Source organism: Rana temporaria, chromosome 11 (genome assembly GCF_905171775.1).
Source record: "Rana temporaria chromosome 11, aRanTem1.1, whole genome shotgun sequence".
In the NCBI taxonomy this organism is placed as follows: domain Eukaryota; kingdom Metazoa; phylum Chordata; class Amphibia; order Anura; family Ranidae; genus Rana; species Rana temporaria.
The window spans coordinates 120,624,004-120,646,889 of NC_053499.1; the positions used below are offsets into that span (position 1 = coordinate 120,624,004).

General features: G+C 45.2%; 1 protein-coding gene and 1 pseudogene across 1 annotated transcript in view; one reads left to right on the plus strand and one right to left on the minus strand.

The window, feature by feature from the left end:
* WDR74 (WD repeat domain 74) overlaps nt 1–4,669 on the plus strand; it is a 30,779-nt gene extending 26,110 nt beyond the window's left edge. Inside the window, exon 11 of the mRNA XM_040328975.1 lies at nt 4,169–4,669. Within this exon, the coding sequence (XP_040184909.1) occupies nt 4,169–4,357 (189 nt within the window). The 3' untranslated portion in view covers nt 4,358–4,669. The remainder of the gene's footprint in view (nt 1–4,168) is intronic.
* A 17,613-nt stretch (nt 4,670–22,282) lies between these two features.
* Nucleotides 22,283–22,493, minus strand: LOC120918018 (annotated as a pseudogene).
* Nucleotides 22,494–22,886: the final 393 nt, after the last annotated feature.

The window sequence follows — 22,886 nt, forward strand, 5'->3', positions numbered from 1 at the left end:
GCCGTCGTATCTATGCGCCGACCCACATACTAAGATACGCCTAAAAATAGGCTTCCTATGACCGACGTAACTAGCCTACGCCGTCGTATCGTGGGCGCATATTTACGCTGGGCGCATTTGTCGCTCCCATTGATTTTCTATGCAAATGAGGGAGATACGCCGATTCACGAATGTACTTGCGCCCGGTGCATAATATACGCGGTTTTCGTAAGTCGTACGTCCGGCGTAAAGTTATTCCCCATATATGAGGCGCAACCCATGCAAAGGTATGGACCAGGGAACACAAGCTGTCGTATTTTACGTTGTACGTGAATATGGCTGGGCGTAGGTTACGTTCACGTCGTAGGCAGTGATCCGTCGTATGTTAGGCATTTGTTCCGATGTGATTCTGAGCATGCGCACTGGGATGCTTCCACGGGACGGCGCATGCGCCGTTCATTATTCGTATCTGTCTGGCGCTCTGCCCATCATTTGCATGGGGTCACACCTCATTTGCATGGCTCACGCCCACTTCCACTTACGGCGACTTACGCCGAGGAAACCCAGTGCAGATTTGGCAGCACTGGCTTTGTGAATTCGGTGCTTGCCTTTCTGCGCTACGTCGGCGTAGCGTATATGAGCTACGCTACGGCGGCATAAATATGCGCCAATGTATGTGAATCCGGGCCATTGTGTTCCCACATCCAAATGTATATAATATATTAATACAGTAACTGGGTGTAGTGCTGCTCTCTGATAACATGCTTATTACAAGAACCTCACATATAAAATATACTATAAACAAAAACTTATTTAAATAACACCACCCTAGTGTTAGTGATACTCCAAAACATTAATACCAATGGTAAACACAATCCCATAAAATATAGTAAATTATAACATCAGCGTTAACAATCCAAATATTGAAATATGTGCACTAACACAACACAAGTCCATTAATCCCAGCCCTCAAAGTGTCCACTTCGATTCTGCAGGCCTCTGTCCTTATATTAACAGAGCCCAAATAGCTGTGAGTTGCCAGTGTTCCACCTCCATGTGTCTTAAAGTGGTTGTATACCCTCGGAAGAATTTTTTTTTTTACCCCTGTAAGGCAAAAGGCATAATGAGCTAGTATTCACCGTATACTAGCTTATTATGAAATACTTGCCTTAGAACGAGGTGTCGGTAACTCACCTGGTCCACGCCGAGGCAGCTGACATGTCTTGGCGTGTCTTCCGAGTATCACAGCTCCAGCGCTGTGAGTGGCCGGAGCCACAATGTCGTCAATCCCGCGCATGCACGCGGGAGACGTCTTTCCGGCAAGGTCCGGCGTCTGCTGGGCTTTCAGCTGAAAATCCCCTGTGCGCATGCGCCGCTGCAGTCAGCAGCACGTTGCGAGGGGAATATATTTTTTTATTTTTTTTACCTACAGGTAATCCTTTATTATAGGCTTACCTGTAGGTAAAAGTAAAAAAAAGAGTATACAACCGCTTTAAGTGCTCACCTTTGGTATTTGACCCATATAATTTACATCATTTAGGTCATGTGAACTTGTTATCTCTAACCATGGATCAGAAATGGAGTCGCCCTCTCTTCCTCCCAGGGAACACTCTTTCAGTGGGGGAAATGGACAGGTCCAGCTCATGTCTTCATAGTGAAAGTTATCCCTGCCAGAAAAAAAGAAAGATTGCTAATGGTGCAATATTGTTAAAAGAAATGCATTACTTTATTTAAATAATATGCATGCACATTAAAAACCTCTTATCCAGCATAGTGCAATACACAGTGTCTCATACCAACTCCTGGTCTCGCTCTTTACCAGAAGTGACATCACCCGGCACCGCCCCTTTAATTGGTTTATAAAGCATATTTTATTATTTCACGTGTGCAATTAGCACGTTATCACAGAGCAGCACTACACCCAGTTATTAAAATACTATTAACTGATCAGAGTGCCAGCTTCCTTACTTCAAAGGAAACCTTTAGACCCCTTTCACACTGAAGCGTTTTTACAGCGTTTTAGCGTTAAAAATAGCGCTATTAAAATGCTCAAAAGCTCTCCATGCATCTCAATGCAAAAACGCCCTAAAACGTTAGGGTCTTAGCAGTGCTTTACCAGCGTTTTTCGGGATTGCAGATGAGGCTTCTTTCAGGCGCTTTACAGGCTTTTTTTTAACGTCAAAGCGCCTGAAAAACGCTTGAATAATGCCCGAAAAACGCCCCAGTGTGAAAGGAGCCTAAAAGATATAAATATGGAAGCTGGCTTGCTTTTGAAGGTACATGCTCTTAGGTTATTTTTTAAAATGTGTGTCGTATCTATATCTAGATATATCAATCACTAATACACATTTCTTGGAAATGTTATAAACCACTTACAGTATTTAGAAGACTGCGTGAGCACCTCTTTATTCAATCTTTACAACAGTATAAAAAATACTGTTGTAAAGATTGAATAAAGAGGTGCTCACGCTTTGAGGAATAGAACCTGAAACACATGGATTTGCCACTCAGTCCCACTTTGGTTGAGCATGTCTGCTGTAGTGATCCTTTGTCCAAAGGCGTACTGTCTTTAAAGTGGATGTAAACTCGATTTCATGAAATTTGAGCTGGGCACCTATATCTGCAGTATTTTGTTATCTCTTTTCAATGAGCTAAGTTTTATAGCTCTCTTCTGAACGGTTCCTCTGTTATAAGCCTAAGAACTCCTGACATATTTTTTTACTTTTTAGACAAAAGCAGCCTGAATCTTTTGTCAAAGGAGGTTGCTAAAATAGATTAGCAGAGAGCAGCTCCTATTGCAAAACAGCTCTGAGAGCCTCTGTCTATGATGAGAGGTGGTCTGTGCCTTTCCTCCAATCGGCAATGTTAGCTATCTTGACTGTATGCCCAGACATCACACTCTGTTAACCAGGAAAAGAAAATCTCCTAACACGATCTCACCTTTCTAAACAGTATATAAATGTGAAGACAGCAGATATACATTTAAAACCTATATAGGGAGATTTAATTAATCTCTCTGTATCATCTGAGGCTGTTCACTTCACTGGGTGGATGGAGGGTTTACAACCACTTTAATTAACAAATCTGCCTTGACTGGTGATCTGCCAGACTCCCCACCTTTTGTTTTACATTTCAAAAGGGACATGGGGGATCCCAATCTATCAATCAATCGATGGTCCTAAGTATGGGATGATTTTGCTCATGGGTGATAAATTCTTCCTTCCTGGAAACGAATTACAAGCTTCTACTTCGATGGTACCCTCTTAGGCTTCATGTACACGGGACGTTTTTACAACTACTCCTGAATGATTTTACTTGACAGATAGTAACCCACGTTTAAAACGTCAGTTTTTCCGCGTTTAGAAGCGTTTGAATTTTTTTTTCTAAATTGCCACGTTTTTTTTTCACAAGAAACTAAATTGCCACGTTTAGTCATGTTTGGCATCTGAAACGTGAAAATCTTCGGCGTCTGAACCCATTTTTTTGCTTTAAAACACAACTGCCTAAAAATGGCAATAAACGAGACTGTGCACATGGTCGCATAAGATAACATTGAACGAGTTCATGGGCAGTTAAAAAGTGTTCAACTGCCTCTGAACGTACGTTTAGCAGCGTCCTGTGTACATGGAGCCTTAGATTGCAACAGTTGTGCAGGATGCCTCGGATCTTTGCTTTTGGACTGCAGTATGGCTGCTATGTTGGTACATGTGTGGTGGGATTGCCCAAGGATTAAACACTTTTGAACAATGGTTTACCCATTCATTAATGCATACAGTCATAAATAATGGCATTCCACTTATGAAGCCTTGCTCAAATTTAAGACCCCTCATATGTACCTTAAGTCAATTTAAATGCATCTCATTCATATTTACGACAGCTGAACAAGCTTTGGCTTGATTTGGAACCCCTGGATCTCAAATTATTTATAATGCAGTTGTGTGCATTAATCTACTCTTGGGACTTGGCTATGCATGCATGGGGAGTTGCTACTCCTTGTACCTCACTGTGAACAATACCCACATGTGGGCTTAATTATACTGTATTGTTTACCATGTACAGTAACATCATTTATTGAAAAATTACATGTTGCAATACAGTAAATGTTTGGTTATGGGTGGAGCAGTTCTTGGGACATGAAGGTAAATTAGTTATTATTATACATTAAGTTTATTATTTGACTCATCTTCAGGAAGAAGAATTGACTCCACTCCCCACAGAAGATGTGAAGGATGAGGAAGATGATGAAGTCTGGGCTAACTTGGAAACTGTGATAGACAAAACATCTACCAAGAAGCAAGAAGGAAAAAGGGGGAGTGCTGCAGAGATTATAGGAACTGCAAATACGCCTAAAAAGAAGAAGAAAAAGAAGGGTGTATGAATTATGTCAAATGTGGAAAATATTAAAACGCCCTGGAAGACTGGTTCTCTTTCTTACAAGCAGTCACAAGACCGCACACTGCGCCTATTGAGTTCCACTGAACTTTATCTACCCATCATAGTTTTACACAATCTGGACAGTTTGTTATAGATAAACCAAAAAAACATAAGTTTGTGTATTTGATATTTTTATATATGTACATAATTGCTAAGCTTATATTGTAAATTTATCTTTTATGTCTTCAGAAACATCATGGACTTCATAAAGTGCTCTTTGGGTGTATACCGTTAATGAACCCCAACAACAAACGTCTCACCTGCTTCCTTTTTTTTTTTTTTTATATAATATATATATATACACACACACACACACACACAGTGCCTTGCGAAAGTATTCGGCCCCCTTGAACTTTGCGACCTTTTGTCACATTTCAGGCTTTAAACATAAAGATATAAAACTGTAATTTTTTTTTGAAGAATCAACAACAAGTGGGACACAATCATGAAGTGGAAAAATTGGGCGTGCAAAATTATTCAGCCCCCTTAAGTTAATACTTTGTAGCACCACCTTTTGCTGCGATTACAGCTGTAAGTCGCTTGGGGTATGTCTCTATCAGTTTTGCACATCGAGAGACTGAGATTTTTGCCCATTCCTCCTTGCAAAACCACTCATGCTCAGTGAGGTTGGATGGAGAGCGTTTATGAACAGCAGTTTTCAGTTCTTTCTACAGATTCTCGATTGGATTCAGGTCTGGACTTTGACTTGGCCATTCTAACACCTGGATATGTTTATTTGTGAACCATTCCATTGTAGATTTTGCTTTATGTTTTGGATCATTGTCTTGTTGGAAGACAAATCTCCGTCCCAGTCTCAGGTCTTTTGCAGACTCCATCAGGTCTTCTTACAGAATGGTCCTGTATTTGGCTCCATCCATCTTCCTGTCAATTGTAACCATCTTCCCTGTCCCTGCTGAAGAAAAGCAGGCCCAAACCATGATGCTGCCACCACCATGTTTGACAGTGGGGATGGTGTGTTCAGGGTGATGAGCTGTGTTGCTTTTACGCCAAACATAACGTTTTGCATTGTTGCCAAAAAGTTGGATTTTGGTTTCATCTGACCAGAGCACCTTCTTCCACATGTTTGGTGTGTCTCCCAGGTGGCTTGTGGCAAACTTTAAACGACACTTTTTATGGATATCTTTAAGAAATGGCTTTCTTCTTGCCACTCTTCCATAAAGGCCAGATTTGTGCAGTATACGACTGATTGTTGTCCTATGGACAGAGTCTCCCACCTCAGCTGTAGATCTCTGCAGTTCATCCAGAGTGATCATGGGTCTCTTGGCTGCATCTCTGATCAGTCTTCTCCTTGTATGAGCTGAAAGTTTAGAGGGACGGCCAGGTCTTCGTAGATTTGCAGTGGTCTGATACTCCTTCCATTTCAATATTATCGCTTGCACAGTGCTCCTTGGGATGTTTAAAGCTTGGGAAATCTTTTTGTATCCAAATCCGGCTTTAAACTTCTCCACAACAGTATCTCGGACCTGCCTGGTGTGTTCCTTGTTCTTCATGATGCTCTCTGCGCTTTAAACGGACCTCTGAGACTATCACAGTGCAGGTGCATTTATACGGAGACTTGATTACACACAGGTGGATTCTATTTATCATCATTAGTCATTTAGGTCAACATTGGATCATTCAGAGATCCTCACTGAACTTCTGGGGAGAGTTTGCTGCACTGAAAGTAAAGGGGCTGAATAATTTTGCATGCCCAATTTTTCAGTTTTTTATTAAAAAAGTTTGAAATATCCAATAAATTTCGTTCCACTTCATGATTGTGTTCCACTTGTTGATTCTTCAAAAAAAATTACAGTTTTATATCTTTATGTTTGAAGCCTGAAATGTGGCAAAAGGTCAAAAAGTTCAAGGGGGCCGAATACTTTCGCAAGGCACTGTATATATATAATACTATACAGAATGTTGTTATTTAATTGCAAAGAAATCTGTTAGAAGTCTGTTAATCTTACCAGAAATCTTGTTATCTGATAATTTCTTCTCTCTGCTTACTGTTATCAGTGTTTTGGCTCTCTTTGGACTGCATAACACCTCCCCCCTGTTATAGTTGTTTCGTAGGCCTAAAACGCTTTCTGTCCTAGGGTGAATGCACTGTTTATCCATAGATATATTAGAGTGAGTGTGTCACCCTAGTACAAGAGGAATGTTTGGTGACAGAATTGCCATGTGAAAAAGTGAGGGGGGGAGAGAACCCAAGAAGAAAAAAAAAAAAAGCTGCAGCCACCTCATTAAAGGACTGCCAAGCTGCAGTATATTACATTTTTGTTCTTAGACGGTTGGCTTATTGTTCCTCTTAATGGGGTTGTAAAGTCTAAAGTTTTTTTTTAATCTTAAAGGGGTTGTAAAGGTTCGTCTTTTAATTTTCTAAATATGTTACCTTAAAGCGGGGGTTCACCCAAAAAAACATTTTTTTAACATTGCATCTAGCAGAGCCAGCATACTAAGGACATTTACTTTCGGCAGGTAATTATTTTTTTCTCTGTACATACCTTGATATCCTGATTTTGTCCAGGGCTTCCGCGTTCTGATGACTGCGGGACTGGGCGTTCCTATCCTTCGGTTCGATGATTGACGGCGTGTGAAACAGGTCCCCTGTCGCACAACGCGCGTCACCAGATTTCCGGAAATAGCCGAGCTGCGAGTCGGCACTATACGGCGCCTGCGCAGTCAGCTCTACACGGCAGGCGCTGTATAGTGCCAACTCGCAGCTCGGCTATTTCCGGAAATCTGGTGACACGCGTTGTGCGACAGGGGACCTGTTTCACAAGCCGTCAATCATCGGACCGAATGATAGGAACGCCCAGTCCCGCAGTCATCGGAACCCTGAGGCAGGGATAGGAACGCCCAGTCCCGGAGTCATGAGAACGCGGAAGCCCTGGACCAAATCAGAATATAAAGGTAAGTACGGAAAAAAAAAAAAAAAAGACCTGCCGAAAGTAAATGTCCTTAGTATGCTTAGTCTTTAGGGTGAACCTCCACTTTAAGCTAGTGCATTGTTGGTTCACTTACCTTTTCCTTTTATTTCCCTTCTAAATGTTTTTCTTTTCTTTGTTTGAATTTCTCACTTCCTGTTTCTCCTCAGTAAGCTTTCCACCATCATCCGAGCGATGGAAAGTCATTTAGAACAGCTTACTGAACACCTTACTGAGGAGAAACAGGAAGTGAAAAATTTAGACAAAGAAAAAAAACCATCTGACAGCGATACATTATATCATATGCGGTTTTAAAGTAGCCATCTGGTGAGTTCTTTCCCCAAAGGGGACCCTTTATCCCCCCACGTGGTGAAATCCTGATTGGTGATTGGAGCACATATTATTGTTTTCTTTGATCGAGTCAGCATACACAGCATACACATCAAACCAGTGGTTTGCAGCGCTGCTGCAGGACTTTATATCAGCTCTGTACGAGCGGTTTTTATTTTTCTGCTTTTATATATGGACTATTTTATTTAAGCAGCTGCTTTTATTGTTTATATGGTGTTTTATTTGGACAGATATTATTTCTTGGACCTTCAGTTTCATCCTAAGCGCAGGGCAGTACTTAAATAGGGGGGCCAGTGATTAGTACTTCTGCATACAAAGAAAAAAAAACATTTAGACGCCGCTTCCAGAGAAAGTAGCATATAATAAGGCTTACCTGTAGGTATAAAGAATATCTCCTAAACCTGTACGGTTTAGGAGATATTCCCCTCGCAATGCGCCGCTGATTCCTCGGCTAAAGGGCCGACCCATGCCGGAATGAAATCTCCCGTGCATATGTGGGAGTGACGTCATCGCCGCTCCAGCCAATCACGGCGCTAGAGCGGCGATACCCGGAAGACACGCTCGGCGTGGACCAGGTAAGTTCCCTAACTCGTTCCGAGGTAAGTATTTCATAATGAGCTAATATGCGGTGCACACTAGCTCATTATGGCTTTTGCCTTGCAGGTGTAAAAAAAAATGTATATGCGGGTTTACAACCGCTTTAACTGGGGTGCTTACAATGATCAGCTTTTATTCATTTATTTAAAAGCTTTATCAAAAAAGAAACAAAAGCTGTTGCTGTAGCTACAATGTGGACTGAAGTTTGGCTTCAATTTGTTAGTGTATCTAAATCTGCTGGTGCATCTAACACTCCCCCCCCCCCCCTGACAAAACTGACAATGCTGCTGTTCAAAGGTGTCCCTCTGCTCTTTTATCCAGAGTTGGGGTACTCTAATACAGATTACTGGCCAGATCACGACATAAGAACAGAGGGGAAAAAGGCAAAAAAAACTATTGCAACCACCACATCTAAGAATTGGTGAGCTGTAATATATTACCTTTCTGGTTTGGGGTTTAATACCGCTTTAAGCTGAACAAACAACTCTATTGAAACCCTTTCACACTGGGGCCACGTTGGCGGTAAAGCACTGCTAGTTTTAGCGGCGATTTACCGCTGTCGGCAGCACTTTTTGGTCCGTTAGCGGGGCAGAGGAAAAGGTTAAAACTGCCCGCAAAGCGCTACTGCCAAAGCGATTTGCAGGTGCTTCAGCAGCGCTGCCCATTGATTTCAATGGCAGGGGCTGTTTAGAAGTGTCTACACTCCAAAGAAGCTGCTTGCAGGACTTTTTTTTTTCGGTCCTGCAAGCACACCACCCCAGTGTTAAAACACTCGGTGAGGCTTGAGAGGCGCTTTACAGGTGCTATTTTTAGCGATAAAACGCCTGAAAATCGTCTTTAGTGTGAAAAGGGCTTTAAAGTGGAAGTAAAGGCAAAACCTAACTAACGCTTAACCTACTCCGTCCCACATTCTAAGCCTAATCTATCTAGCCACTGCGAAGAAAATATTGCTATAGTTACCTATTTTGGAGTCGCTCCAGTTTGCTCTCCAGCGGCGCTCCCTCTGCGCAGGAGAAAGCTGACAGTGGCTGGGAAGTGACCTCACTTATAGACTTACTATGTGGCTTCTGTTGTCAGCTGCTTCTCCGCTCAGCCTGGGGCGGCTGCAAAATAGGTAAGTATTAGGGTTGTCCGAATACCGATACTTTTTTTAAAATGCAGCCTTGTGTCCCCAAATGCAGCCTTGTGTCCCCAAATTCAGCCATGTCCCTAAATTCAGCCATGTCCCTAAATTCAGCCATGTCCCTAAATTAATTCAGCCATGTCCCTAAATTAATTCAGCCATGTCCCTAAATTAATTCAGCCATGTCCCTAAATTCAGCCATGTCCCTAATGCAGCCTTATGTCCCTAAATTCAGCCATGTCCCTAATGCAGCCTTGTGTCCCTAAATTCAGCCATGTCCCTAATGCAGCCTTATGTCCCTAAATTCAGCCATGTCCCTAATGCAGCCTTGTGTCCCTAAATTCAGCCATGTCCCTAATGCAGCCTTGTGTCCCCTAAGACAAAGCCAAGTCAATCCCCCCTCCCCTCCCCCCGCCGCTGCCGACATCTAGTTACTATGCGCTGGGGTTACACAACAGCTGTCATTTGCATTTGAATACCTGTGTGTTTCCCCGCCGCGCCGTCATGTATAGCCCCTCCCCCTTGCCCAGAAACTTTGATAGACAGGTCACCCGTCGTATCAAAGTGCCTGGGCAAGGGGGAGGGGCTATACATGATGGCGTGGCAGGGAAACACACAGCTATTCAAATGCAAATGACAGCTGTTGTGTTCCCCCAGCGCATAGTAACTAGATGTCGGCAGCGGTGGGGGGAGGGGGGGTTGACTTTGCTTTGCCTAAGGCGGCAGCGGCAGCAGCTCTCCTCTCCCCCATACGAGGACTGCTCTGCTCCGCTCTCCGCCCCCTCTCCACCCGCACTCCACCCCCTCTCCACCCGCACTCGAAAAAAAAAAAAGTATTCTATCAGGCATCGGGAGTATTTGCGCGAGTACAAGTACTAGCGCAAATACTCGGTATCGGTACCGATACTAGTATCGGTATCGAGACAACCCTAGTAAGTATAGTGATCTTTTATTTACAGGGCTATATAGATTAGATCCACTGTGCAGCAGGTTAAATAAGCTGCGTTGAGGAGTGGAGATCATTGCTTCTAATCCCAGCTCAGTGAGAAGCTGCCAATGATTTCTATATAAACAGCAAGTTTGATAAGGTGGCACCTCACTGGCCATTTGTGTAATTTATCTTGTGGCCTGGAGAACACTTCAGACGTGGCGATAGAAGGGAGAGGAGAGGGAAATGACTGCGATGTTTGGAGGAACCAGGGCGATTATGTACAAAGCTTCTGTTTACACAGCTCACTGCACTGACATCAGCTGGGTTGAATGTCAAGCACTTTCCTTTCCATCATTCAGCATTGACTGCCTACAGTGGTTTTGGTCATCTTTGACCATCTGTCCCTCGTGGCAATGCCTTATGAGTATCTTAGGCCTTGCCTTGTACCCTGAGCTTAGTTGCCTTACCACTACATCAGGGTAGGGTGACCACGTGTCCCGGTTTGCCCGGGATCGTCCCGTAATTTACATTTTTGTCCCGTGTCCCGGGAGCCTTCAAACCGGGACAATGGAGAGTCCCGGAATCAACTGCCTGCCAGTCTGCAACACTTATGCCGCTGCTGCCGCAGTGCTGCTGTAATTTAATTCATTCTAAATCACTGGTTGCTACGGCCGCTCCGCTTGGCGTGTAGCAACCAGTGACGTCACCATGTCCCGCTCTCTCTGCGGCTCCGACTCCACCCCCACCTCCTCCTCCTCTAGCCGCGGTTCTTGCAGCAGAGAGAGCAGCCAGCAGCATCGATTCGTTACAGGGCAGGCAACTGTCTCGAGTCACTCACCGTCACCTACCAGTACCGCGGCAGTGGCACAGACCAAGACCTCCTCCACCTCCTCTGAGTCCTGACCTCGGCTCCCGCTAGTGAGTCCCGCCGGCGCCGCGACTCCCACTGCAAGCCTGTGACATCTCTCAGTCTCCGACCGAGTCTCCCACCGTCCGACGGTCACAGTGCAGTGCAGACACATCTCCGCCGGTCTGACCTCCTCTACAGCCCAGCGGCCCCGGCAGGCTCCTCCCGGCTCCCGCCCGAGCGGCCCGATTCACTGCCTGCCAGACGCCAGTGCCTCCTCGAGTCCTGACTGGAAAGAGAACACCGGCGCCAACCCTGGCTGAAGAGTGAAGACTGCCCTGCCCTGCTCCACCACCACCAGTGACCAGACGAGGAGACAGTCACTCCATCTCCATTATATGACTCCAAAAGGTGAGCAAATAGGGGCAATTGACACTGGGTGGCAGCATCTGATGGGGCACAGTAGCGACAATCTATGGGCACACTGGCATTTGATGGCGCACAGTAGCGACAATTTATGGGCACACTGGCATTTGATGGGGCACAATAGCGACAATTCATGGGCACACTGGCAGCATCTGATGGGGGCACAGTAGCGACAATTCATGGGCACACTGGCATTTGATGGACTGTGCCCCATCAAATGCCAGTGTGCCCATGAATTGTCGCTACTGTGCCCCCCATCAAATGCTGCCAGTGTGCCCATGAATTGTCTCTACTGTGCCCCATCAAATGCCAGTGTGCCCATAAATTGTTGCTACTGTGCCCCATCAAATGCCAGTGTGCCCATGAATTGTCGCTACTGTGCCCCCCATCAAATGCTGCCAGTGTGCCCATGAATTGTCTCTACTGTGCCCCATCAAATGCCAGTGTGCCCATAAATTGTTGCTACTGTGCCCCATCAAATGCCAGTGTGCCCATAAATTGTTGCTACTGTGCCCCATCAAATGCCAGTGTGCCCATGAATTGTCGCTACTGTGCCCCCCATCAGATGCTGCCAGTGTGGCCATGAATTGTCGCTACTGTGCCTAGCAACAATTTATGGGCACACTGGCATTTGATGGGGCACAGTAGCGACAATTCATGGGCACACTGGCAGCATCTGATGGGGGCACAGTAGCGACAATTCATGGGCACACTGGCATTTGATGGGGCACAATAGCGACAATTCATGGGCACACTGGCAGCATTTGATGGGGCACAATAGCGACAATTCATGGGCACACTGGCAGCATCTGATGGGGGCACAGTAGTGACAATTCATGGGCACACTGGCATTTGATGGGGCACAATAGCGACAATTCATGGGCACACTGGCAGCATCTGATGGGGGCACAGTAGCGACAATTCATGGGCACACTGGCATTTGATGGGGCACAGTAGCGACAATTCATGGGCACACTGGCATTTGATGGGGCACAGTAGCGACAATTCATGGGCACACTGGCATTTGATGGGGCACAATAGCGACAATTCATGGGCACACTGGCAGCATCTGATGGGGGCACAGTAGCGACAATTCATGGGCACACTGGCATTTGATGGGGCACAGTAGCGACAATTTATGGGCACACTGGCATTTGATGGGGCACAGTAGCGACAATTCATGGGCACACTGGCATTTGATGGGGCACAATAGCGACAATTCATGGGCACACTGGCAGCATCTGATGGGGGCACAGTAGCGACAATTCACGGGCACACTGGCAGCATCTGATCTGATGGGCACAGTAGCGGCAATTGATAGGCACACTGGCAGCATCTGATGAGGCACAGTTTGCGACAATTCATGGGCACACTGGCAGCATCTGATGGTGGCACAGTAGCGACAATTCATGGGCACACTGGCAGCATCTGATGGGGGCACAGTAGCGACAATTCATGGGCACACTGGCAGCATCTGATGGGGCACAGTAGCGACAATTGATGGGCACACTGGCAGCATCTGATGGAGCACAGTAGTGACAATTAATCGGCACACTGGCAGCATCTGATCTGATGGGCACAGTAGCGGCAATTGATAGGCACACTGGCAGCATCTGATGGGGCACAGTAGCAACATTTCATGGGCACACTGGCAGCATCAGATGGGGCACAGCAACAATTGCTGGACACACTGGCAGCATTTGATGGGGCACAGTAGTGGCATTTGATGGGGAACAGTGGCAGCATTTGATGGGGCCTAGGGCCCTCTTTTGATCTTGCACACGGGCCCGCTGATTTCATGATACGCCTCTGCCCCCAAAATACGCAAAAAAATATGTAAAAAAACATATATTTTTTAGGGGGGGGGGGGGTGTCCCTGAATGGCATTTTGGAAATGTGGTCACCCTACATCAGGGGTGCCCAACCTTTTGAAGAGCGAGGGCCACTTAAGCGACTTGGTAACCAGTCGCGGGACACAATGAGCGGGTGGATGGCATGTCCGTGTCTGCTCTGCATATGCAGAGCGGACATGGATACAGCCCACTATACTCCTTTTTTTTTATCGGATTGGAGGTATGACACAAGTCGGTTTATGTCTGCCACTACTTAGAGGTGAATGAAGGGTCCAATTGGTCAGACTGTCGAACTGACTGTTTGAAAGGGGCTCGAGGCTGCTTTCACACTGATGCGCTGTGGTTTACCCACACCGCGGGTGCAACGCAGTGTACCTTTTGACTTTCCTGAACTTTAAAATAGACTTCCATTATATTCTGCAGGTTTTGTGCACTTTCAGAAAGCACACCAAACTCACAGGTAATAACAGAAGTCTATGGCTCAGTACAGGTAACCCTCAGGTAAACTGCTCTGCACCTGCGGATCAGTTTGAAAGCAACCCAGTAACCACTGCAGAACAGATATACCCATATATACACTGTGATTTTAGTAATAAACTGACCTATAATAACAGTATTTTATTCCATCCCAGAGCAGGAGGTCGCGGGCCCCATCAGAGGGCTCCGCGGGCCACTAGTTGGGCACACCTACACTACATGGTCACTGTGTCAGAAGCCAATTCGTGGTGTGACTCGTCTATAGCGTGTGGCTGTTCTTTGTTTTTGCTTTATGAATTTATAGGATGAGCTCTTAAAGCCAACATCCAATGTGGATGGGGACTGGAGGAACACACTCAGGATTTTGTGTTTATACTCTAAGATAATTAATCTGGTGAAAGAAGGAAGAAATGTATTCCTTAGAAGTCTTGGTTCTGGTTAGTCCATCTCGTATGGATACATTGCCAATGTGGGGGTCAGATATGCGACATTGGGCCTGTGCCGCATGTCTAAGTTGTAAAAATTGGTAAAACTAACAGGAATTCCAACTGCAGCTGTTGGAGTGTTTTAAAATGTTCGGCCATGTAGAGCTGAGGAACTGTATTAACACCAGCGTTCCCCCACAGACAAAGTTTTAGCTAGCTCTAGTAAGTCATTTTCCCATATGAGGATGAGTCTTGTTGGGCTTTCAATGTACAGAGCATGTTTAGATTTCTCCCAAACCGTCCCTATATATTGTACAGTGATGTATTGGGAATGGATACAAGGAAGGGATATTGTAAGATTTCTAGGAATATCCTTGGAAGTCTTTTTGACAGAGAGCTGGTTTAATTCATGCCGAGAATGTTACTCCTAAGTGGAATCCCCCCTACATACTACATATGGATTGTCACTGCTTGTTCCCTAAATGTTATAGTGACCTCTGGCTTTGCCACTTTGAGTCACTGCCCTAGATCAAGTATCTACAACCTGAAAGTGACTGTAAAGTCAGAGGTCCTTTTTAGCATTTTCAGAAGGAAGTCAGCAATGGCAGACTCCATGTTTATCTCAGTAAAGCTTTGTTTTAAGTAACTAGCAGATTCTGAACGTCTGAGTTTGTGCTACTTTCTCTGGAAGTCCTGGGAAAAAAGTATGGGAACACACCCAAGATCCCCCCCCCCCCCCATGCATTAAAGAAATAAATATAGAACCGATGTAACAACAAAATAATTTAACTTGTATGCTATACTAACAAAACAAAAACACCACAATGTGTGATAATGATTTAATGCAGACTCACTGTGCCCATCAATGTAGCCTCACTGTGCTCATCAATGTAGCCTCACTGTGCCCATCATTGAAGCCTCACTGTGCCCATCAATGCAGACTCATCGTGCCCACCAATGCAGACTCACCGTGCCCATCAATGCAGCCACACCATGACCATCATTGCAGCCTCACCGTGTCCATTATTGCAGCCTCAAAGATGTAAATATAGAACAGAAGTAACAACAAAAGAATTTAACTTGTATGCTATACTAACAAAACAAAATCACCACAATGTGTGATAATGATTTAATGCAGACTCGCTGTGCCCATCAATGCAGCCTCACTGTGCCCATCAATGCAGCCTCACTGTGCCCATCAATGCAGCCTCACTGTGCCCATCAATGCAGCTTCACTGTGCCCATTATTGCAGCCTCACTGTGCCCATTATTGCAGCCTCACTGTGCCCATTATTGCAGACTTGCCATGCCCATCAATGCAGCCTAACCATACTCATCAATGCAGCCTCAATGATGTCCCTCTCGGTGGCAGAGTTTATTGTGTGCAGTACTGCAGAAAGGGTTTATAGATCATTGGGCACTTGCCGATCTCACGCTGTTCATCACCAGAATGTCGGGCTCGGACTGACTGAACCGGTTCTCCTCGAGTGCCCAATAATCTATTAACCCTTGCTGCAGTACTACACACACACTACACTTCGCCACTGAGAGGGACATCATTTTTTACACAAGAGAGGGAGGGGAGGACTCTGCACCTGAGCCTCCCAGGATCGACCCACAGCGCAAAGGGAATGTCGTTCCTGCTGTAGAAAAAGTACAGGAACTACGTTCCCATGCGTTTCTGCAGGACTCAAGCCCTGGGAATCACAGAGGTTCCCTTGCTCTGTAGTACTCCCAGTTCTGCTGATGCCCTACTCAGTAGTATCCCCAGCTTTGCTGATCCACCACTCAGTAGTTACCTCCAGCTCTGCTGATCTCTCACTCAGTAGTAAGCCCCAGCTCATGAGATTTTTCTCTCCCTGGTCCCCACTTACCTCCCGCTTTATTGCTCCCATTCTGGGTATGTGTGACATTGCTAGTTTCTCCTGCTCAGGTCCCCCAACTCTGCTGATCCTCTGCCACTCAGTCCTCTCTCTCCATTCCCTGCTCACCTTCCGCTATAGCTTTCCTATGTTGCACACAATGGGGGTTATTTATGAAAGGCAAATCCACTTTGCACTACAAGTGCAAAGTGCACTTGAAAATACACTTGGAAGTGCAGTCGCTCTAAATCTAAGGGGTAGATCTGAAATGAGGGGAAGCTCTGCTGATTTTATCATACAATAATCTGCAAGCTAAAATGTTGTTTTTTATTTTTCTTGCATGTCCCCCTTGGATCTACAGCGACTGCACTTCCAAGTGCACTTTCAGTGCAATTTTAAGTGCACTTTGCACTTGTAGTGCAAAGTGGATTTGCCTTTCGTAAATAACACCCTATGTGTGCTGTCTGCTCCACTCTAGACCTCATTCTTCTTCCTGTTGCTCTTTGCTGCACACCAGATGTGATGTCTGCACCAGACACTTCCAGAATATATACACATGAACCGGAAGTGACTACTGGCGATGTCTTTTTGGTTGGCGTGTTGGTTTCCCAGTGCATCCTGGGATATCTCATATCTGCAATCCCTCCAAAAAAAAGTGAAGCTTAAGTAGAATAAAAGCCTCTCAAAAGCTGCAAATGCTGCTAGTTAACTTTGTCATAGGCTTCTATTGAGGCTTTGGAGACATTTTGAAGTACCAAGAAAGTGACAGGGGGTATCATTTTTGAAGCAAATCAAAGGCAATGTGTAAACCAGACTGTAAGCTAACCATTTTATTTAACCACTTTAATACCAGCCCATTGTCATATGACGTCCACAAAGGACCTCTACCGTTCCGGGTGGACGTCATATGACGTCCTGGGCTTTGTGGGGGGATATCTGAATGATGCCTGCAGCTAGAGGCATCATTCAGATATCCTTCTCTTCTGCCGGCGATTTTGTGCAACATAAGAACAATCATAGCGGCGGTTCCGCCGCTTGATCGTTCTTATAGGCGGCGGGAGGGGACATCCCCCCCCCTCCCGCCGCCATCCGGTGCTTCTCCGGGCTCTCCCGTGCCATCGGGGGCCCGGAGAACAAATCGTCCGGCGCTGGCAGGAAGCTCTATGATCGTCGGAGGACCCGGGCGAGATGTGATGACATCACGCCCGGGTCCCCGTAAGTAAACAAAGCCGCGATTGCGGCTGCTAAGCAACAGTAAACATGAAATCAGTGAATTTTTTTTCACCGATTTCATGATTTCAGGCCTGGAGCAGAAATGCAGGGTCTTATTGACCCCGCATCTCTCCATAAAGAGTACCTGTCACACACATTCCTATTACAAGGGATGTTTACATTCCTTGTAATAGGAATAAAAGTGATAATAAAAAATAAAAAAAAAGTGTAAAAAAATAAATAAATATGTAAAAAAAGAAAAAAAAAAATTTTTAACGCCCCTGTCCCCAGTAGCTCGCGCGCAGAAGCGAACGCACACGCAAGTCCCGCCGACATATGTAAACGCTGTTTAAACCACATATGTGAGGTATCGCTGCGTGCGTTAGAGTGCCAGCAACAATTCTAGCACTAGATCTCCTCTGTAAATCTAAACTGGTAACCTGTAAAAATGTTCAAAGCGTTGCCTATGGAGATTTTTAAGTACTGAAGTTTGGCGCCATTCCATGAGTGTGCGCAATTTCAAAGCGTGACATGTTAGGTATCTATTTACTCGGTGTAACATCATCTTTCATATTTTACAAAAAAATTGGGCTAACTTTACTGTTTTTTTTTTTTAATTCATGAAACAATTTTTTGCCAAAAAAAAGGCGTTTGAAAAATTATTGCGCAAATACCGTGCAAGATAAAACGTTTCAATGACCGTCGTTTTATTCCCTAGGGTGACTGCTAAAAAAACATATATAATGTTTGGGGGTTCTGCGTAATTTTCTAGCAAAAAAATATGATTTGTACATGTAGGAGAGAAGTGCCAGAATAGGCCTGGTATGGAGGTGTGTATAAAAGCCCTGTATGGAAGTGGTTAAAAACAGGAGCTTTTGATTCCATCATGCAGGTTTGTCACGCCGAGGTCTACTCAGCCCTCCTCGATCCCTGTTCTCTCCTTCCTTTCCGCTTCTTTCCGCTATTGATCTTTTCCCCTTATGTGTATATTTTTGTACTTCATAGTCAGATATGGTAATCTCCTTGTATGGTTTATCACGGCCTGCTCCTGGATGGTGACGGTGTGTTAGTGCTTCTGTTAGGAATGCTTCCTGCGGTGTACTGAAAGCGTGACTTGCATTGTATTACCCTTTGTAATAGACATCTGAACGTTATCTCTGTTATTTTATTCTGTTAAATGCAATAAAAAGATATTTGACTCTAAAAACAGGGGCTTTGATTGGCATGCAGAGCACTTTGAAAAAATTGTGTCCAATGCCACATTTTTAAGCACATGTAAACAAGCCCTTAGGGTACTAATTCATGCCCATAATTAATTTTTAGACTCTGCAACTTCCAAGAAATTACAATACAGCTACACTGCTAGAATACCCTTGTGACCTAATCATAATCTTCTCTAATGTTCAAGACTAGTAGCAGTCACGCCTTCTTGCCTTCCTACCCATCTATTTCTGTTAGCTTTAATTGCGCTAAATCCCTCTATTCAACCCTTGCTTAGATGGCTGCACGTTGTGCATACATATATACCTTCTCATCCCTTTTATACCTGGCACCTATGAATTACACAGGTTCTGTAGATGACCATAACAGATAAGTATCCCCAAACACTGATCATATTTTTTTCAGATTAGAGTGACTCAGTGGCATAATAGTGTCACACTCTAGGGCATGTCAGCTACATGTTAACACCATTATTAAGGATTTATGATTTAATTGTGTAAACTTACCCCCAATTTTTACATACACAAATATTACACATGCACCTCAACTATTTTTTTTTTCTTTGTTTTTACTGTTCACCAGGTTGGCACACTTGCAAGCCTTCTGATAAAGCAGTGGCAAAGTACAAAGTGTAGTAACCCATAGGAAATGTGCAAAGAGCAGATAATAAAAAACAGGAATTCATTATCATTGGCTATTATAGCTCACTGCGTTGTTTTGACCTATTGAAAAAGTGTTGAAATGTTCAATAGAATTTAGCATCATCTATTATCACTTGCCTTTGTATAATATCTGTGGATTATGCTCGGTACCGGTGAGTGGTGTGTGTTGAACACTGGGTGGTGTGTAGGGACAGGTGGCATGTAATTAAATGCATGCTGAGCAAGCAACTCTTCTTAATCTGGTTATTGTTAGATCACTCTGATAATAACCATTGTATGTGTACATTTATTTATAGAGCTGGATTCTTGCCTGACCAAAGATTTCTGTTAAACTAGAGCCTTCAAATGAGACTTAGTAATAATATAAGTGCGCTTGCTCATTGAATGTACAAAAAAAGAAGAAAACAAAAGAAAAAAATGTTGCCTGTTTTTTTTTCCTCTCTCCTACATATTTTTAGTTTAGCATTAAACTGTTTCTGAATATGCCCTTGTAACCCCCACCTATGTCTCAGCAAAACACCATACCTGGAAAATCGTTATGTATCCCCATCCCTGGCTTACCAACGTACATGGAAAGTGTCTGAGCCTTGTTTGACCCTTGGGTCATTATTGGAGGTCAATTTATAAATTTAAGGCCTCGTACAGGCGAGGGGACAGTCCGCTGAAAACGGTCCGCCGGACCGTTTTCAGCAGACATGTCCCCTCGGAGATTTCTGTCTGATGGTTGTACATACCATCAGACAGAAATCCGCGCGGACAGACAGCGCAGTGATGTGTCCGCGCCGTCGCCGCAACGATAACGCGGCGTCGTGCGCGACGCTGGAAGGTCAATGCTTCCACGCATGCGTCGAAGTGATTCGACGCATGCGAGGGATGGCGGCCGCTCGGACATGTACGGTGAGTCTGTACAGACGACCGAACATGTCCGACGGACAGGATTCCAGCGGACATGTTTCTTAGCATGCTAAGAAACATTTGTCCGCTCGAAAACGGTCGGGTGGACAAATGTCCGCTGGAAACCTGTCCGGTCGGCCATACACACGACCGAACATGTCTGCTGAAACTGGTCCGCGGACCAGTTTCAGCAGACATGTTCGGTCGTGTGTACGGGGCCTAACAGTCGATGTTTGGATTGATGTTTTATATATTTTTTCTTCCATCATGTTATCCCTATGAGATTTTTATCTTTATATGGACTGACTCCTACTATTGGGCTTTAGTTGGACTTTTATTCACATTTATTTATTTGTATGTTTGGATACTCATCATATTCATTCTTTGAGTATATTACTTTATGGCACATTTTTTTTTGTTTTTTTTTAAAAGCCTATGGCGTGCAAAACACACCCACAATAACGTGCAGACAGGTGCTACGTCAAGTGGTCCTCCTGTGAAAAAGGACCCAAACCCTGATCCCCCGGGGCGTTAGGCTCCAGACAGGGACTGAGGTACTGTGGTCCGAACAACCGAAGCCGACGCGGACCTTGGAGGGTCTGCCGAAACAGAACCCTCCCAGTACTAGGTGGGGCTCCCCCTAAGGGAGACCCCATGAGAGCAGGCGAACTAAGCCAGAAGGCCATGTCCACCCACTCCCAAGACGTTCAGGGCTGGCCCGAGGACCGACACCCTACTAATCACACAGTGAACAAATAACGCGCACAAACAAAAAAAGACAAAAAACGTGACAAACATAGGCAATTAATTAAATAAAGTGGGGGAAAGGGATACTGGAGAGGAAAGTGAAGAAGTGGCCATTGTGCAGTACAATGACCAGGCCCTCCGGCCAGGAATAAAAAATTCCTCCGGTCCCAGCCAAAAGGCCCGGTCCAGGAGGCAGGTGCTTAAAAAAGCGTGTATTGGTGCAGTGACCGTGGTACCAGTCAAATCAAAGTGACCCGCACTCACAGTGATTATTCTGGTACCCCTGGACTGCCACTCCAGGGGCACATGCACCATAGGCTTTTCAAGTTCCAAATCCAACCCCCTGACCAGCCAGTGCAGCCCTCCACCCCTGCCAGATAGAGAGCCCTTCAAGGTTTTCTTAGGGAGAACTGCCGCTCCAGTTAGCAGCCTCCACCAATACTAGCCCTTCCAGACCCCCCACCAATCCGGCGGATTTGCATGGCCCTACCCCGTCTCATCCCAGGGCAGTACCAGCTCCTCCTACCAGATCGCTGACAGGGATAGCACTTACACCGGCCAGCCAGAAGGTCGGACTAGAACTCGGCAAAAAGACCAGACCCAGTGCAGTCACCCATCCTCACCAGGAGCACCCTTCCAGATGGCTCAGACGCAACCATAGGCCGGCCCCCAGTATCTATCGGGCAGCTTGGCGTAGTGCCTGCTGAAACCATCTGTCAGGAACGTTACTTACCGAGGCCGAGATGCCAAGGGCGGCTCACCTTTGCGACTCGATGCGATCCACCCGCTGGGGTTTGAGACAGAAGGAAGGACGGACCAAGAGGCACCGGGTCCAGTGGCAGGAGGGAATCCAAGGTGGACCGGGAACTGGATAGCCGAAGCTCACTGGAGGCTGTTCAGAAGCACACAGGAAATAGTCCAAACAGAAGGTGCTCAAACAGGAACAAGGCTGAAGAATAATCCAGAGAACAAGCCGAGGTCAAGGGGTTGGAGCAGGTAGGGTATCCGAAGTTCAAAGCCAAGGTCAGGGGTAGAGAAGTCAGATAGTCCAAAGTTCAAGCCGGGGTCACAGGGTTGAGGAGAGCAGCAATCCAGAGAGCAAGCCAAAGGTCAGGTAAACAGGATATCCACAGATAAGGTTTCCAGTAGCAAACACTGACAACGAACCAGCAATTTGCAAGGAGGAAGGGGCTGGCTTAAATAGGCCGCACTGGCCACTGATTGGTCCACAGAAGTACAGGTTTCAGAACCAGGCTCCAATGGACAGCACACAGAATAGAACTGAGCAGTGGCTCAGAGACAAAAGAGCTGGACCTTCAATGGAGAGATCCTGGGTTCGATTCCACCCAGGACCAACTAGGGAAAGAGACCGTAAAAGGTCTGTGCCCTGACACCATCCTTCCAGGTGCAATGACGCCATTGGATTGCATCCACCCTCCCCATGTAGAAGGTGCTTCAGCGCTCCTCTGACAACTGATAAGAACAGATACTACACTTGATCTTAGCCAAAAGGCCGAGAAGCGGCACATTATTGAATAAGCACACCATTCTCATCTTTTTTACATTTATTACGCAGTGTTTTTTGAGTACACTACTAAGTGGTTGCAGCTAATTCACGGTCACTATACATGTACTACAGTATATATATATATATATATATATATATATATATATATATTTCTGAGTTTATTTTCACTATATTCACTGGAGGCTGATGGTTTATAATTGCTTTAAAATTAGAACATAGTATCGCACAAGTTTTTCCCTTATAACACATATTTATGTATCAAATTGACTCAATTTTACACTTCCCTTTTAAAAGATAAAAAGGAGTTGGCATATATTAGGGGAGGTCAGTTCCTCTCCGAATATAGGGATTTTTTGATGTGAGATGTGTTGCTCTTGGTATCCAAGGTAG